Raw genomic sequence first — 13,293 nt, forward strand, 5'->3', positions numbered from 1 at the left:
AAAGCACAGCTTACTCAAAGCAAAGCAATGAAAACTAGCATTTCACTGTACAAGCTGTTTTTTTTACCAGCTCAGATGTGTGGCATGCAGAGGAGAATGAGGGACCCACAGGAAATTAAAATTAATTACAGTCTTATCATTTACAGAAGAGGTTGCAGTGTGTCTAAAATGAAATGAAAAAAACCCCCAAAACAATAATAATGTGTACAGTGCAATATTCCTTAAGAACCAACCACATTTTAGTTGACTCTAATGAGATCAGCACACGACGAGTACAAATTATTGCTATGACTTAGTGCCCTTAGCACCCATATATTAAGACTGTTAGAGACAAGGACACATATATTGTCTAATTTGTTGGTTTCTTCATTACTCTAATGATAAAAACTAGTGCAAAATGCCAAGGGCACCAGCAATATATAAAGTCCCAACGGGCATCATGCACCAAAAATGTCTGAAAGAAGACCTGTCTGTTTTTACTATTATTATTATTTTTATTATTGTAATAGAGGATTTTTATAGCGCCAACAGTTTGCACAGTGATTTACAATATGAGGAAGACATTAGAGCTTACAATCTAATAGGGAGCGGCAATTGATACATAGGTGGTAGCTGTGTGATAATGAATTGTTTGGGAAAGTGATAGTTCAGTGGTTAGGTTCAGGTGGGATAGGCTTCCCTGCCAAACAATACGATTCACATGTTTCCATTGCACGTTAGAAAGTAAATGAGATAATGTGATGGGTGGATGAGAGCAGTGGCGGAACAATCACCATAGCGACCCAGGTGGCTGCAAGGGGGGCCTGGCCAGGACGAGGAACAAAGGGGTCCCCCTGATGTCGTGCAGGCCGCCTGGGTCGCTATGGCATCTCAGGCTCTTGGCTGTCACTAGCAGCTGTGAGGAGCAACGTGCCACTGTTCAGATCACTGACAACCTGTGCTGCTGAGTCAGTGTCAGCAAGCAGCTGCAGAGGAAGCAGGGCCCGGCAACGAAGGGGGAGGAGGCGGCAGACAGCTGATTGGGGTTGACAGGTAAGAGGTGTTCAGGGGTGTGACCAGCCCACCTGAGACCCTGCAGAGCCCATCATGGAGATACTATAGTAGGGTCATTCTCAGGTGGGCTGTTTGGGATCTCAGGTGGGCTCTGCAAGGGGCGTTACTAGAACTCACAGGGCCCCGTACATAATTTTGCTATGGGGCCCTGTGATTTCTAGTTACGCCCCTGGATGAGAGTTAAACAATGTTCACTAAAAGTATTGCTTTTAGCTCAATTCTCGTTTTTGCAGGGGTGAGCCTTTGCATAAAGGCATATGGACCTATACAGATTCAATTAAAATGTACTATTTTATGAGCTTATTTTGAGCCAAGTAATCAACACATGTGTATAACACATTTAAGTTTAGTATGTCTGTAATTAAACGAGTTGTACATGTGCAACAAAATGATCACAACAATTTTAAGTAGAAAGTTAAAGCTGAATTTCACCTTAAAAAATAATAAAATAGCCCAATGACAGTTACCATAAAAAAGCAGCTTGTGCTGCTATAGTCACCTTTAATTCGGAGCTGTCCAATGCAGTAATTTGTTTCCTCTATTAGATGCTGGCAATGAGTATCCGTTAACTCACTTCCTTTGAGCTCAGGCTGTCATGGACTCACCCCACTTGGGAAGCTTCATCACACAGCTATACATTTTTTTTAACTAGGCATCTGCTTTAAAAAATGTGTTGATTTTTAACATTATTGCATAGATTGTTCTATACAATAAATAAAAAAAATCAAATATTAAAAACAAAAAGGCACATCACTCCTCAGAAAACCAGTGCCATATGTGTGTTAATGAACTTTGCAGTTACAAAATTATTAGTTGAATCCATATATGCCAAAATGGGAAAATGTGCTGCTCATTAAGGTGTCACTTACCATTTTCTACATTCGCCAGTCGATGCAGGAGAGGTACCCAGACAAGACACTGAGGTGGTGGGTCAGACATAAGTGTATCCAAGAAAGAATTTAAGGTAACTTTTTTCTGTTAAGAGGGAAAAAAAATACTTGTAACATTTTATTAACTAAGAAGCCTTTTACAAAAAATATTTTAACAACTAATCCTCTCCAATCCCTGCATTCTCCAAAAGTCTTATACCCACCTGCCCTCACTATTGCCATATCTTTACTGTGTGGACCTCTGAAAGCTGCACAAGTGCCATACTGCTGCCCCATTTATGTGTGTAAGAAGCTACCTGACTTGGAAACTTTGCAGCTCCCGGGGGGTCACACAATGTGAATCTCGTAGAAACAAGGACAGGTAAGTTAAAGACTTGTAGGTATTTAAGTATCACTGTACTATACATAGTGGAAGTCTCTGCCTCATTAAGTAGCAATCAATCAGATATAAATTTTAATTTTTCCAAAATTCTTTTAGGAAATAAAGAGAAAAATCATACTGGGTTTCCCAAAGAACTTTCATGATACCCAAAGTGATGACATATGCCCAGGAAAAAACAGAATTCATTATAAATCTACTCTGTCGGTATAAAATCTATTAAATATATCAAATCTGTGCAGAATGTCACACTTCTTAACGGGGAAAGGTTTGTACTTATGTCAGGTTGGAAGTAAAATAATACATTGACAATATGCACTGGAGTGTACATGACAAATAATAGTTACTCCATTCCACATAAGTGTAGCACATTTGTTACCTGGCTGACGGTTTACTCCTGCAGAGCATGTATTGACAAATGACTGAATTATCTCTCCTTTCATAAGGAAACATATCTGTACACCTACAGGCACACAAAATGACCCTAATGGAAAAAATGCTAATCAACCTACAATTTAGCTTGTTTTGTTTACCTATAAAAGGCAATTTACTGAACAATTGTCTGTATACAGCTTTTATTTTTAGTAATAAAAGAGACAATGATAAAAAAAAGGTCACTTGACTAAAAATAACTAATGTTATGGCAAACAACATGTGGCACAGCTTATCGAATCTGAGCCTAAAGACTTTTAACTATTGTAATAACGCTTATAAATAAATTATTCAAATGAGGTGGCAAGTGTTTGGCTTAATACTTTCCCTATAGCAATGCCCGTTAAAGCAGAAGTAAACTGTAGTGGGAGGAGCCAGCATTTGCCACAGTGTGCATGTTTACACAGCACACTTGCACACTATGGCAGACTTACCTCTTGGGTCTGCTCTCCTACAGCGCTGTGAGGTCCATGCTCTCCGCTTCCACTCTGCCCCATATCTTTCCCCTCTTTTTCTTCTTGCTGTCCCTTTGCTTCACCCATTGAGGTAGTGCTGATGATGCAACTCCCATACAGGTGTGCTGGAGTTACATTATCTCGGCACACATCACCCCCCCCCCATCTTTACATACTGACTGCAACTCCTCTGCCAAAAAATATGATTTTGTTTTTACTGTAAAAGCCTTTGCTTGGAGTCCATTGAGGGACACAGCTCTGAAGAATTCTTTAGGGTTATGCTGCTGCCTTCAGGAAAAATGGACACTAGGTAAAAAATTAACAGCCTGCCACCCCACACCTGCCAGTTGTAGCAAGCAGTACCAAAGGAAATGAAGGGAGGGGGTTATTTATGGCTAGATCGTCACAATAAAAACAAAATCCTATTTTCTCCATTGTCCATTGAAGGACACAGCTCTGTAAAATCCTGAGATAAAGTCCAAACAGAGGGGTTGGCACCACAAACAACTAGAAGAAACAGCTCAAAACAACAACAAAAACCCTGAAGAATGTATCTGCTAAAACTTGCTTCAGAGGAGGCAGAAACATCAACTTTATAAAACTTTGCAAAAGTGTGAACAGAAGACCATGTTGCAACTTTAAAATTTGAGCAACTGAAGCCTGATTATGAAAGGCCTATGATTATGAAGCACCAATGGTTCTAGTACTGTAGAATTAGTAGAAATAGGAAAGCGAGGTACCTTATCCTGCAACTCATAAACCTGAATTACAACCTGACAAATCCACTAATGGATGTAGAAGATGAACAACCATTTCTAGAACTTTCTGGTAGAAAAAACAAAGAATCCGTACATCTAAAGGAAGCTGTGGCTTGAAGATAAACTCTGTGACCTGTAGAAAATGGCTCATCCTGCAGCCTTAGGTCACATAACCCTTCGTACTTAAAATAATGTCAAGATAATACTCACACTACTCACTGTTCTTGACATCATTGATTTCTGTCACAGGCATCATTCTATTTGATTAATATCAAATATTGTAGTGGTGCAGGCCCATCAGCATAAAATCTCTGAATTTTGTATATTGTCCATTAGACTACTTGGTGACTTCTAATAGTATTACATTTTAAGCCATTACATTTCTCAGCTTAATTCTGAACAATAAATAAAGATGTTATTTAATTTCATTGTACCTGCTGTGAGAAACAAGACTTTGCAGATTGCTCTGTGTAGCCAAATGAAGGACCTTCAAACACTGCAGTTGGCAGTTTGAGCACCTCCCTCAGAAACAGGTCATATTTTCCATAAACCATTACCCCACTTGAGTCAGAGATCAAAGAGAAAATATCTGGAAGAGGATGAAACAGAGCAAAAATTACTTTGCATGCAAGGCATAATGTACCGTAAATCATCAGATAGATAACAGTATGAAGTCATATCACTACAACACCAGATAGATGACCAAAATAAAACACAAATGAGTAGATATAAGCTAAGTGAGAACCATTCTTGTATTATCAATGGTAATAAAGGGAGAAACCAGGGCAGGATTTGTTCTTAGAGCCCCCATAGGGGTCTAGGCAAACAATTTTATGCTGCCCCACATTTACCCCACTCAACTGACTAGCCTTGGTGTCACACTAACAAGATAAGACACTACAACCACACAAGGCATGTCAGCTGCAATTTTCACACTTTACATCGGTACATCAAGAACTGAGGACTAGAAGAATACAGCAGAAGAGTACTCGGCTAGCAGCTTTGTCTACTTTTACATTCGGAGGGTGCTAAAGACTAAAATACTTTATTCACATTTCTATAGAGATATACAATATGAAGTATAGATTAAGAACATTCCATTTTGCCCCATTCTCACACCATCTGGTTCATTTGCACAGAATGAATGTACATGGAGTTTGGCTCTATAAATATCTATGCAATATTTTTTTAGAAATAGACCCCCAAGTGTAAGAAGCCTTACACCTTAAGGCCCAGTTCCCATCTGAGCGATTCGAGATTGTGCAGCGATGCGCGCGGTTTTGTGTGATCACGGAAACGCACACAAATGCAAACCACGCTTGCGGTGCCATTGATTTCTAATGGCACCCCAAACATGGCCAGCAATCCGTGCGGTTTTACATTGTGTTTCCGTGGGTGCAAACACGCACGGATGTGTGAAATCAATGAAGCTGTGCAGAAACCGCAGCATGTACGGGCAGTCTTAGGTCGCCCATAGTACGCCCATGTATGAACCAGGCTTCATACAGGGGTGGATATATGAATGTGAAATTCAGGAGCCAGTCTGTCCAATCCAGGAGCCAGCAGAATTTTTTTAGGAGCCAGCTCCATTGACAGCAATAAGAGAAAACCTCCAAAGTTGGGCACCAGCTGTAATTGTTAAAAAGCATTGACTACCCAGCTCCTGCAATTTGTCCAGCCCTGCCTTAATATAGTATAATCGAATGAATCACTATAGTGAACAAAGTGCAGTAAGCCCAGGGAATAATTGATAGTTTAATACATTTAACATGGCTATTTGCCACTGACCTGCATTTTTGCATACTACTGTACAAAGTGTACTATAGATAGAAAAAAAAAATGTAAAACCTAAATGACATACTCACATCTAAGTTTGTCCATAATTTTCCCTCCACACAGTGTGGCCAAAGCCATTTTGACAGCAAAGACTGTGATTTTACCATGTCCTTCCCTGTGGATTACAAATTAATGGAACATTCAGTTAGGTTGAGAAACTGCTGTATTCATAGAAAATTACCCTTCCGGAATATTTTCCTTATTATTCTGCTAAAGAAACTGACTGCACGCTAATGATTTGCATTACATCTCTACTGATAAGCTGATCATGAGCCTTAGGAAAAATGTCAGATAAAATTACACATTAAAATGCACCATAAATCTTATATATAAAATTTTATTGGGCGGGTTTCTTACTTTTGTTTTTAGTTACCAGCTAAATGTATGTGTACATGGGTCCTTTTTGGGGAGGCCAATAGACCATTAATACTACATTTCATTTGCTTATCACTTTTTGTGAATGTTATGACATGGCAAATGCAGAACAAGCTGGAGGAAACTTCTAATAAATAAGGGGGAAGGAATCTTAGGGGATGATCCCACCTCTGGGGTTCAAAGGTGTTTTGGGAAGAAAGTGAAAGAAAGAAACCACTGCCATAGGATCCCAAAGCAGTTGTTTGCATGACCAAATGCCAGGGTGAGCTCTGCTAAATGGGAGATAAGCCAATCTGAATTCCAAACCTTTCATTCAACAGAAAGCATGTGACCAACCACCTAGGCAGTTGGTCATGTGACTGGCACCGTGGGCCCCAAGAACAGTGTTTTAGCATATTGTTGTTTAAATCAATGGGATAGGTGAAGGCTGATATGTTCATCTTAGTTCCACCGTCAGAAAACTTAAAAGGACTTGTCCACACGAAACGGTATAGAATTCACAGTAAAACATCATGTTAATGGTACAGAGGCAACACGATCCACCATAATAATGTGTTTCCCAAGCATATAACCAAGCATGTTTGAACAGGCTAGTGTGCCTACTTCAAAAACCCACAGATGTAATACAAACAGTTGTAATAAACTTACGGATCATAAGAAGCCAGCAGAAAATTTAACAACAGGCTTATGGACTGTTCCACATGGATCTGGTGAGTGGTCGGCATTCTCTTATTGAGTTGGTAAAATAACGTTGATAACACAGCCTCCAACCGCGCCACATTCAACTCTACGTTGGGGTCAAGGTTGTTTAATGAGTTTTCCCGAAGGGCTTCTATAACGTTCCATATGTCTACTAGGTGCACTGTGTAAAAACAGACACAGCAAGTCAGACAAGTGATAGTCCTTACATTCAACATTATAAGAGTTTTATTGGCTGCCATTATTTCATGCCCTTGTTGTTACTGTAAGAAAAGAGCAAACAATTTTAAAATGCTAGCAATCACCTCAACAGTAATATATTACTGCATGTAATTTCTACTCCAGAAGTCTGCACAGCTTGCGCTATAGAATATGCAGCATAAAATGTCTCTTTATGTGGAAACTTCCCATTCTAGTTATAGCAGTTACCAGACTCCAGCAATTGTGCCAAGTCAGTGAGAGATTTGCACTTATAAGACAGAACAGGATAAGAACCAAATGAATGACAAATTCTAACCTCAATAAGAGCACTTAAACTATTATGAACAGCTATGTCTAGTTGGGAAAAAATGTAAACATTCTTTCTGATAACACTGATATTAAAGTGGAACTTTGGGCAAAATATCATGTGATTCAGTCTGTATCTACCATTACCACGGCAGTTTTTCTTTTTCTAAATCCCCCCTTTAACATTGCTTCAATATTTGTTGATCCTGCCAGTAGATTCGCTGTTTTTCCACATGCTTTAACAGGGTGACAACATGTTTTTTTTCTGTAGTGAAATGGCACAGCACATTGTCAACCTGTGGACAGGGTAGTCTTAGGTTGGGTTCACACCTGGGCATTTTTCAGCGCTGATCGAAGCACTGAAAAACGCTCAGCAAGTGAAATCCCATAATTTCCCATGGGCATGGTTCCCACCTGGGCGTATTTCAGCGCGTGGAAACGCACTGAGAAACGCCCTACGCCCAAACAAGTACAGGAGCTTCTTTGGGGCATATTTCAGTGCGTATCCATTGGTATTCCCGAGTGTGGCTCGGGGTTAACAAAGGAAGAAAAGAGAAATCAGGTATGCAAAGAATACAAAGCCTGCAATTATCTATATGTATGTGTTTGTAGATTGTCATTACTAAACATTTCTAAAGGTGTGTTTATTTTTATGTTACAGATAAAGAAAAAGGTCCGCTTTAAGCTATTTAAAATGCTGATGGAATAATACGTTGGATGCTGCTCCTTAATGTTTAAAATGTTTCGTTTTCTACAGAATCTAATCAGCTGGCCCCCTGAGCACTGGCCATGATATCCTGTTTTAAAGTGGTTCCTTGCCTTGTGGGGTCCTAAGAAGCCTCCTTTGTGAGTTCTAGTAACAGTGTCTCCACAAACACGCAGACATATAATGGCAAATTAATCCCCTGCTTCTCCCTCATCTTTCTACCCTTCTCGAAGCTAGTAGATAGACAGCTGCTGGAGAGTGCTCTGTCCCATGTGATCTTGTAGCATTGTAGTGTTAAACGCTACTTTAAAACAGGGGCTTCCCGAGGCTGGGTGTCACCCGGAGCGGTAACCGAGTGTCACCCCGCCGAGACAGCACTGCGCATGCGCGTGACGTCACCGCGCGGCTGCACAATGACATCATCGCGCACGTGCGGCAGTATTCTTAGGAAAAAAGGTGTAAACCTTATGAAGAAAAGATGACAATTGTAAGCAATCCCCCACCGGTAGTTGTCGCTTTTACTAAACAGCTTAGTTTGCATGTAAATGCGGAGAAAATATCTATAAAAGAAATGAATTTACTGAATACTCTCATTATAGGTATTAGCCACATAGAGTTATAAAAAAATATTATTATTTTTTCTCCATAGTGGGCCTTTATAATTATTATACAGGATGTATATAGCGCCAACAGTTTGTGCAGCGCTTTACGATATAAGGAAGACATTACAATCACAATACAATTCAAGACAAGATGGTAAGGAGGGCCGTGCCCGTGAGGGCTTACAATGTAAAGGAAGGTTAAGTGATGCATGAGGAGGTAGCTGTGTGGGGATGAATTGTTTGATAACGTGATGGTTCAGTGGTCAGGTTGAGGTGGGATAGGCTTCCCTGAAGAGATGAGTCTTAAGGGATCGGCTAAAGGCAGTCAGAGTGGGAGATAGACGGATAGGTTGGTGTAGAGAGTTCCATAAGATGGGAGAGGCTCTAGTGAAGTCCTGGAGGCGAGCATGGGAGGAGTTGACAAGGGAGCTGGTAAGCAGGAGGTCATTTGAAGAGCGGAGGGGACGGTTAGGGTGATACTTTGAGACAAGGTTTGAGATATAGCCAGGGACAGAGTTGTGGATGGCTAAGTGATTGTTAATATTTTGAATTTTATCCTTTGGGCGAGTGGAAGCCAGTGCAGGGATTGACAGAGGGGGATTGCAGACACTGAGCGTTTGGTTAGGTGGATGAGTCTAGCAGCTGCATTCATGATAGACTGAAGGGGGGATAGCCTGTGTAGAGGTAAGCCAATGAGGAGGGAGTTGCAATAGTCAAGACCAGATATAACAAGTGAGTGGATGAGTAATTTTGCGGTTTCTTTGGAGATGTTACGAAGGTGAAGCCGGCAGGATTTGGATAGCGATTGGATGTGGGGAAGAAAGGCTAGGTCCGAGTCAAGGATGACACCTAGGACCTTGGCATGGGGGGAGGGCTGGGTAGTTGTGTTAACAATCTTAAGGGAAAAGTTGGGGGAAAGTGCACGGGCAGGAGGAAATATCATGAGCTCAGTTTTTGAAAGGTTGTGTTTTAAGAAGTGTTGCGACAACCAGACTGATATGTCAGTTAGTAGATTAGTGACACGCAAGGACACCAAGGGGGTGAGTTGTGGAGTAGAAATATATATTTGAGTGTCATCAGCATAGAGATGGTATTGGAAGCCATGTGAGGTTATTAACTGACCAAGAGAGGAGGTGTAGATAGAGAAGAGAAGGGGTCCAAGGACAGAGCCTTGGGGGACCACTACAGAGAGGGGAGGAATCAGATTTGTAGGTGACACTAAAGGAGTGCATAGATAGGTAGGAGGAGAACCACGAGAGAGCAGAGTCTTGTAGGCCAAGCGAGTGGAGTTTTTTTTGAGGAGGAGCAGGTGGTCAACAGTGTCAAAAGCAGCAGAAAGGTCTAATAGCAAGAGTAATGAGTAGTGGCCATTGTTTTTAGCTGTTAGTAAGTCATTAGTAAGTGTAAGAGAGTGTAGGATAGAGCAAGACGGTGACCGAAGTAGTGGTGAGGGAACAGGGTCCAGTGAGCAAGTGGTGAGGTGGGTTTCAGAGAGAAGCTTTGTAACCTCCTCTGTGGTGATAGGGTCAAAAGAGGGAAGTAACAAGTGTGATGGAGGGTCTGGTACATGAATAGGGGAACTGCACAATGGTGATCTGATCCCGAATTGTATCTATTTTGTTTTTTAAATGACTGGCAATGTCCTGTGCGGTATTGTTTATTGTTATTTTACACACACAAAAATATCTATCTAGCTATACAAGCACATGTACACACTGATATTTTTCTAAATTTTTTCCTTTTAATATTGCGTGCTCTTTTTATTTCTCCAGGAAGTTAATAGACTGTACCCGAGAGCTATATGACTATTGATCTAAACTCTAAAGAACAAATTCTTAGATGGTCGTAGGAAAATAAATCATATGACCTTTATATATTGTAAATGTAGGTCGGGGGGGTTACAGCTATACTGCACAAAGTCTATTATACATAATAATTCTGATGCCCCATGAGTGAAATCTACTATGTAGAATGAATGAATGATCTTTTAGACAAAGGGTTGTGAAGTGTATAGCCCAGGTCACAAATGCTGATTATATTGTCTATTTCATGAAGCTGGTGAATCAACTGTGTTTTTTATTCTTAGCTGGTTTAAAAGTAAACCTGTCATGAGAAAGCTATGATGGCTATACTGACCTTTTGCTGGAAATGCTGGTTGCCTGGTAGTTTTGTTGACTGACTGATTTGAATATTTCCTGAGTTATTTGCATGCGTTAAAAAACAGGGTCAGCATGACAGCCAGGCAAATAGCACTTTTAGAAGAGGAGGTTAGAAATGACAGCCTGCATTCTTCAATCAAGGTAGATTTCCTTCAAATTGTGAACACACCTCTTAAAACACAAAAAATTATTTTAAGTATTCTTAATTTTATGTTATGCTTTATAACGTCTATACTTTTACATTGACTAACTCCAAGCAAAATATGGACTTAAATTGATAACACTGCCAAGATGCCATAGTTTAGAAGTCCAATGCATTTAATACGTATCTGAGTTTTATAGTAGGACCACATGCAGCCAAATTCATTGGGTATGTCACTTACTTTTGGGAAGGTCTGCAACAGCTTGTCACTTGTTTTTATGGTGTGCAATATCATACAATGTGTGTGGGTGAGGTCTAAATGAGGGGGGTAGAGTTAAGGTGCCCATACACTGTGCGATTATCGCACGATAATCGCGGGAAATCCCGCGACCGTACGATAATCGCAAAGTGTATAGAAGGCGTGCAACCGTTTTTACTGTACGGTCGCACGTCTTTTGTCCAAGGAGCATGCTAGAAAAGCAGCCGAGAATCGTACGATTTTCAGCTGGTTTTTAGCATGATCGTAAGATCAATGCTGCACAGGCCGGTGTGCGCACGCGCACACTGCCCGTTCAGCATTGCGGTCATCGGAAGCCCGCCCCTCTGAGATCGCAAGTATGATCTGCCTGTCCAAGATGGGCAGATCGTACGTTGTTTTAATTACTTTACAACTAAAGACTAAGTTCTTGCGATGGTTATAAAGTGTATGGCCACCTTTAGACTCATGGAACACAATGGATGCATTTTCACAGTCTTGAATGCAGACCAAGCAAAAAAATACATATACCTGTGATTTGTAAACATGACAGGGAAGCCTAGCTAGGTGCTAGGATAACTGGAAGCGCTCTGGATGGAAGCAGTTTCTCCTTAGTTAGTTAAAGTGCATTTTTTTTTTCAAATACAGTGTAACTTTGTGTAACAGTGACACTAAACTCAGGAGCTAAATCTTAAAAATGCATTCATTTAACTTAACTATTAACAAAAAGGTATCTTATTTGTGTATCACTCAGTTGTAGATCCTCAAATCATCCCCAGTGTTCAGGGGATCAGCTGATTCTGACGGAAACTAAAACTGATTTCATTAGCATTTGAAATAGCTTAAAATCCTTTTGACTTTATTATCACTTTACACTTTTCCCATCTCGGAGGTTCAAACGTGGGAGCCAAGGGATTTATGTGAAATACAGAGATACAAATATAACTTAAAAAATACGTCAGCAGTTTAGACATACTTCCGAAGGCATCTAAATTGTTACAATGATTCACCGAGTGTGTTATGAGTTACAGCTGTGATTCTTGGACTTTCAACCAGTGAAAAATCATTCTGGAAAAATGTTACTTAAGTGATAACTGTCAAACAAGCAAAAACATTAGGAACTGTATAGAACAGTTTTTCCCAAGTGAAGAAAAACAAAAAAAACGACCTCCATAAGCTACGCATATTACAAGGATTTTAGTAGACTTTTCTGTAGATTCCTACATACAAACACCATATTTACAAATGCAAAGCCACATGGCGGTTGTATAAGGGAAGATAAAGTTATCATCCAGTACTTTTATACAAGATAAGATAATACTAATAAATATTGCTGAATTTTTGTATAGTACATTTTTGAATGGAGTCTAGTGTCAGCTAGTAAGTATGCTAAAAATAAGGAACTGATATTGTTCTCTTTTAGGGCCTGTTCACATGATTTTCAGGTCCTGATCAGGTCTGGATCAGGTGCGGATCTGCAGACGCGGTGCAATGTGTTTTTGCCGTGTTTTTGATGCGTTCCAATTAAAATGTAAAAAAAATGTTGTTGTTTTTTTGCTGGAGTGGGGCTGTCAGTATGTTAGCTGCAGTGCTGTGCGTTTTGGACGCGTTTTGCGTTTCCGGACCGGTTCCTGACCGTACAAAATGTGACAGTATTTTTCTGTCGTAACCTGAACGGACTGCGCACGTGAGAACTGTAGCCCATAAAACACATAGGGATACATTGGGATGCATTTTTAGTGCAGGAGCGTACGGATCAGGTCAGCACAGAAAACGGTCGTGTGAACAGGCCCTTAAGGCTCACTCTCTGAGTTTGTTGTGCAGATTGTCAATCAGTGCAGCAATCAAAACCCAGAAAAGGGCATCTCATTATGTATTCTGGGTGTAATAGAAAGAGGTGGTTTCTTATTAAGACAAAATAATATTTTAAAAAATCCATTTAGTCAACAGCAAATGTGAGATTGAAAAGCTTAGAGGCACTGAAAACGTAAATAAAACTGAAAATGTATTTATATCACAGTGTGTTTTTTTTTTTTTTTTTTTT

General features: G+C 40.2%; 1 protein-coding gene across 3 annotated transcripts in view; it reads right to left on the bottom strand.

Moving 5' to 3' along the window:
• Positions 1-13,293, bottom strand: part of DTNA (dystrobrevin alpha) — an 86,544-nt gene that overhangs the window by 52,318 nt on the left and 20,933 nt on the right. For all 3 annotated transcript variants that reach the window (XM_018562969.1, XM_018562968.1, XM_018562967.1), the window contains exons 3-6: positions 6,827-7,040; positions 5,833-5,918; positions 4,402-4,556; positions 1,923-2,028 (exon numbers count right to left, since the gene is read on the bottom strand). In XM_018562969.1, coding sequence (XP_018418471.1) covers positions 1,923-2,028; positions 4,402-4,556; positions 5,833-5,918; positions 6,827-7,040 — 561 coding nt within the window. The remainder of the gene's footprint in view (positions 1-1,922; positions 2,029-4,401; positions 4,557-5,832; positions 5,919-6,826; positions 7,041-13,293) is intronic.

Source organism: Nanorana parkeri, unplaced genomic scaffold (genome assembly GCF_000935625.1).
Source record: "Nanorana parkeri isolate BGI_ZX_2015 unplaced genomic scaffold, ASM93562v1 scaffold617, whole genome shotgun sequence".
In the NCBI taxonomy this organism is placed as follows: Eukaryota; Metazoa; Chordata; class Amphibia; order Anura; family Dicroglossidae; genus Nanorana; species Nanorana parkeri.